The sequence below is a fragment of the Anarrhichthys ocellatus genome, unplaced genomic scaffold, assembly GCF_004355925.1.
Source record: "Anarrhichthys ocellatus isolate YVR2014 unplaced genomic scaffold, GSC_Weel_1.0 scaffold3, whole genome shotgun sequence".
In the NCBI taxonomy this organism is placed as follows: Eukaryota; Metazoa; Chordata; class Actinopteri; order Perciformes; family Anarhichadidae; genus Anarrhichthys; species Anarrhichthys ocellatus.
In genome coordinates this window covers 1,988,253-1,993,665 of record NW_022280033.1, presented here as the reverse complement: position 1 = coordinate 1,993,665, position 5,413 = coordinate 1,988,253, and the positions used below count along the sequence as shown (strand labels likewise).

The 5,413-nt window shown below is 43.1% G+C and overlaps 1 protein-coding gene across 9 annotated transcripts in view; it reads right to left on the bottom strand.

The window, feature by feature from the left end:
• The window catches only part of nckap1 (NCK-associated protein 1), a 25,453-nt gene that overhangs the window by 14,881 nt on the left and 5,159 nt on the right, over window positions 1-5,413 (bottom strand). For 5 of the 9 annotated variants that reach the window (XM_031875943.1, XM_031875978.1, XM_031875952.1 and 2 more), the window contains exons 2-3: window positions 5,252-5,269; window positions 276-386 (exon numbers count right to left, since the gene is read on the bottom strand). In XM_031875943.1, coding sequence (XP_031731803.1) covers window positions 276-386; window positions 5,252-5,269 — 129 coding nt within the window. The remainder of the gene's footprint in view (window positions 1-275; window positions 387-5,251; window positions 5,270-5,413) is intronic. The other 4 variants (XM_031875969.1, XM_031875987.1, XM_031876003.1 and 1 more) reach the window with 1 other exon arrangement.

Genomic DNA, 5,413 nt, shown 5'->3' with positions numbered 1-5,413 from the left:
AGCACACACACACACACACACACACACACACACACACACACACACACGACTGTATTGAACAGTCTTGTTGTACAGGTGTGAAACTATCAAACAGTGACGTATATCTACGACTACACACTGTATTCTGAATATGATAATTCTGATTAATAATTGCTGCTGTTGATTTTACATTTTCCACTCAAAAAGTGACAATTTTCCAAAGTTCTACGTGCAGAAAAATAAACCTTTCAGTCTAGACATTCAACGCAGAAACACATACATGCAGGCGCACTTACGTTATTGTTCCGTGTCTCCACAGCGGGGAACTTCCTGACAATAAATTTAACCGCAGACTCCAAGTTCTTATCAACGAGATAGGAGGGCTTAGCCTTGGGGTCGCCACACGCCTGGAAAGGAGAGGAGAGGAGGAGGTGAGGAGAAACTAAACACAAACCACGGTGAGTACACAGCTGTTACTAAAAACACCTGTACTATATATCTCAACATGTTTATTTCTATTAATCTAACATTTTCCTTCCTCACGGTCAGGCATGTTAGATGTGTGGTCATCACTGAGGAAACATTGAGTGCTCACAGTGAAAACTGGTTTATCTGGTCCAGGATGTGAGAAAGGTGTTCAGGTGGATGAATACATTGACACCACTTTCACATTTAGTGACGTTTCTCCGGACCGTATTCAAAACATGAAAACGAACACACGCACAAACTTGAATGCAAGTGTCCTTTGAAAGTCACATTTGCCATTTAGATGCACGACAACAAGGAGATTCCAAAGTTGAATGAAGTTTGGAAGTCTGTGGTTTTCATGTTTGGATAAACCAGCCTGAACTGATCAGAGGTTCTCACCTGAGGAGCTGTGGAGAGACGTCAGGTAGCCGAGCATAAATACTGAAATGATCGTTTAAATACAGGTAATACTTATTCTACATGTTGTATCTGCTGGCCCTCATCGTAATCGCCTCCAGTTAGGAGTAATACATTTAAGCATCTAATAATTTAGCCTCACTTTACGCTTCGCCAGACGTTCTCCACAACACAGAGAGGATGAGAACCACTGAGAGAGTCCCAGTAGTGAGACTGAAGAGTCTCTGAGCCATCACTGGTTAGTACCACTGCATGACGGGCAGAGTGATGGACGGGTAAGATGAAGAAGGGGTTGAATGAAACAGAAGAGGGGGAAAAAATGGAAAAAGAAAAAGGGAGAGAACTTAAGTACAGAGAAAGAGACAGAGAGAAAGCCCTGTTTTTATCGTTTCACTACACCCACAGATCTGCCTCTTTCTTCTTAATTACTCTCATCTACTCGTCTTAGTCGGCGTCTGACCGACAGCCCCGACTCTGGCAGGAAGCAGCAGCGCTCATGCATTATGGGTAGTGTAGTAGTGAAGGGCGAGGAACATGTGGTGCATGCATGTGCCATAAACAAAGAGTTTGTTGGAGGAACAATCCTAGAAGAGGTCAGTGCCTTTGACCCTCCTGAGGATTCACTTCCTCGTGGTTTAAGTCTAGAAAGTGGAAGCACACATTTACAAAAATAAAAAGTTACCAAACACGAGACGCTATGCTATAAATGTTTCTACCCACTATATAACACGTCACAGCTAATGAACCGACACCACAACCACAGACCTGGATTTCAGTTTGCATGGACAGCCAGTACAAAATGAAAGCAGGAAACAGCAGCAGCACATGCTGGTTCACACGAGCAAAGGGGGCCAACGGACGTGTAGCAGTTGGGATTCTTACGTTATTGTGATATGTTTTATACATAATTATACGAGATTATATACGAGTCACATTTTGAGCTGTGGTCCCGAGTGAAAGGCACCACACTGCTGACAACTGGAAAGGTTGGAAACCTTAAACTCACAGAGATCAGCGTTACAAATAGCCTTTCTGCCACTGAGGACTAACACTTTTAGCATCCTTTTAACGTACAGATTAGCTGCGACTACTACACAATCACACCAGAGCCCCTACTGAGGATTTCGCTGGTTTAAATGCAAGTTAAAGATGCCACCTTGCATCTGGTATAATTCTACACGGGATGCAAAATGGTGCAGGGGGAAAATAGGTAAATTATCCTGAGAGGTAACAAAAAAATTTAAGAAAAGATAGTCTACCCAGCGGACAAAACTAGCTAAATATGTATCATGCTCGATGCTTAGCCAAAAAACAGCTCAGGTGGTCTGTTTAGTCCGTTAGCTGAAGCTAATTCACGCGCTAAAAACACCAGAAACGGGCATGCTGGCTTCTTGTGAAGTTGGCTCTTAAACGCACCCACCACTGCAGGGTTTCACACACTAAACACTTGGACGGGGGGGGGGGGGGTGTTTGACACAGAAAAACATACAACACCAACATGACATCAATACCCATCACGGACACAGACCGGACCTTCAGCCTCAGCTTGTTTTCCTTGCGCTCGCTTCTCTCACACCCGATCAGAGTTTCAGCAACCGGCCAAAGGAGTTCTGTTCAGGTGTGCGAGAGGCCAGACTGGATTTTAACTGTACGTTAAAATGAGAAGCAAGGAATCAAGATGCGACCGTTTAATCCATGCAAAAAGCACAAGCCTTGTTCTTCTGATGACAACACACCATTAGCCTCACCCTACACACAACAGACTGCTCTCTACATCGAACAATGTCGTTATTACCCTTTGACTCACGCCGGGGAACTGCAGAGTAAAGAAACACTGTGCGGTTATTACACAACATTTGGTATCCTGACTATAAAGGACTACAAGTGTGATTTACATGTTTTAGCCCAAACTTAAAGCGTAGAGTCTGAAAACTCCCTCAGGTCTGCGCTGATGATTTGTGCTTTTATTTGTTTAACGTCTGCTCTCTGCATTCATTTATTGATGCTTATGCTCTGAATGAACTTTGCCGATTTACTTACGTACTTGATGGTGCGTTCAAATGATCGTAGGAAGCTCCGACATCCCAGACTTGTGGGCAAGCTACCAACAGCCAAGAAACTACCCAAATCACATTGCTCTAACCACCTGGTTTGATTAGATGTCAGAAAGTCCCACAATCACTTGAAAGCCACAAAGAATAAAGACTAGTTCAGTGACATGACCGACAGAGAGATAAAGGGAAACACACATTAACAAACATTCAATGCCTTGCTTTGGGTAATGGTTGGCAGTAATGCAGAATACGTTACACATGAGTTGTAATTAATGGGCTAAAACATGCAGGACCGTGTTTTCTACTACACTAGCATACGCTACAGACCTAGCTTCTCTTTCTGTAGATGTAGCCACACCACTGCAGCATCTTTTAGCTTAAACTACTTACTCCTCTACTATTAATTATTTTACTTTAAGAAAGGACAGAAGTGGCCGTGTAGCTGCGTAGCGTCACAGAACAAAAGCATGTCGATTTAACAATCATTCTCTCTGGCACCGTCCATTAGTGCTGCTGCATTAAGCTGGCTGGCTGGGTTTTGGGGTGGGGTGTGAAGGGGGTGGGGGGAGGGCTGATGAAAGGATGGAGGTGAATGGAGGGACGGGGTTATGGGAATAAGCCAAGAATCAGAAGTGCTGGATTGCCTGGATACCAGAACAGACCTCCGTCTCTCCTCCATCGTTTCTCCACTCCGGGTACCAATTAACAGCCGAGCTTCTTTAAAGAAGGGTCCCCACACGGTAACATACGGCAGAGGGACTCTGGACTAGACAGCACCGTGCCGGAGAAACCTCCATCTGAAAACTAATCACGGCCGCTAATTACTCTGGAATAATTCAACACCCCCGTGGCACCGTTATAGCATTCCTTCAGAGTCTCCGTAAAACCACGGGACAAAAACACGTACGCGTCCTCGCTGAGATGAATTAGTTTCTGTCTGTCATTCCTCACATTAGATGAGCTCTCTCGTTCCTTAAAAGGAGGGATTAACTGCGGCAAGGAGAGAAAGAAAGAGCTCCACAGAATGGATGGTTTCTTGTGATGAGCAGAGAGCCACTAGAGAGCCGCTACACCGGGCTCACAGCTGGCCGGCTGCCTGGACGAGGAGGCTGATCTTCACTCATCCTCCAGCGGTTGTCAGCGCTATTGCACTTTTTGAAAATAACTTTTTAGGATCAAACCGAGAGAGCTGGTTGGCATGATGCAAATGTGAAGCGCTAAATCAACGGCCAAAGTGGTGGAATGCACATGAAGTACAGTTACTCAAGTACTTAAAGTAAAAAGTATAATATGAATATAAAAAATATAAAAATCGAATAAATACAATTTTGACGTACTTGAGTTTTTCCATTTTCTGCTACTTTATACTTCTATATTTTGGAGGCATTTATCTGACAGCTTAAGTTTCTAAACACTCTACAGGTTTATGTTATTAATACAAAATAGATAACAATTAAAATCATAAATTCTAATTTATTATTGTACGTTAAGCTACCCAGCAGTACATCAAGTCATTAAAATTAGCGCCACCTTTACCGACTTCAGCATTATAGTGATTTAAACATAAAAGCACCAATAATGATATTAGAATAATAAAATGAAATTGGCTATTCTGCATAATGAGTACTTTTGGCTCTTTAAGTAGGTTGTATTGCTAATACTTTTGTACTTAAGTGCAGGTGTAACAGAGTACTTTTACACTGTGGTATTGTTACTTGTATTTAAGTATCTCAATACTTCTTCCATCACTGCTGCAAAATCACTTAATTTATGAAGTAGACTTTCTTCACAATCGGACGATAACAGGACGATTAAGTGACGATTAGCTGGTGGATTCTAATCAACAGTACAAACAGATGATATCTATCATTTCTATCGCTCATCAAAACATATATTTCTTTGATAAATATTTTCCACACTATCACTACCAACTCTAGGGGCTTTGAGACACACTGTAGTCGCTCAGGCTGTTACTGTGGATCAAATAGGCACATTTAAATGTAATATTCAATTGTTTCTGGTATTCCCAAATCTAATTGTCTAGCTTTTTTCCCCCCCAAACAATAAACAATGTGCATGTGAATGCTGAATCACAAGCAGATGGATCTCCATTGAGGGTTTGTACGACTGACAGTGAATGGAGCCCGGCTTTACTCTCAGCATTACAGAATCAGACATGAAGAGGAGTGAGGCACAACGGAGAGGACCAACAGATTAGTACAGGTAGCCAGGAGCAGGAGGAGGAGGAAGAGGGAGGGAGGAGGAAGGGAAGGAGGTGAGGAAGGGTGAAGGAGGTGGGGTTTCATCAGTGGAAGGTGATAAACTTTGCAAACCTTCCAAACTTGTCCTTGCTGCATAGGAGAGGGGGGAAGCATTGGAACGGAGAGAAGAAGAGAAGAAATCAAAAAACAAAGAGCCCACCCAGACACACTGCTGGATCACTGGTCTACACACACACACACACACACACACACACACACACACACACACACACA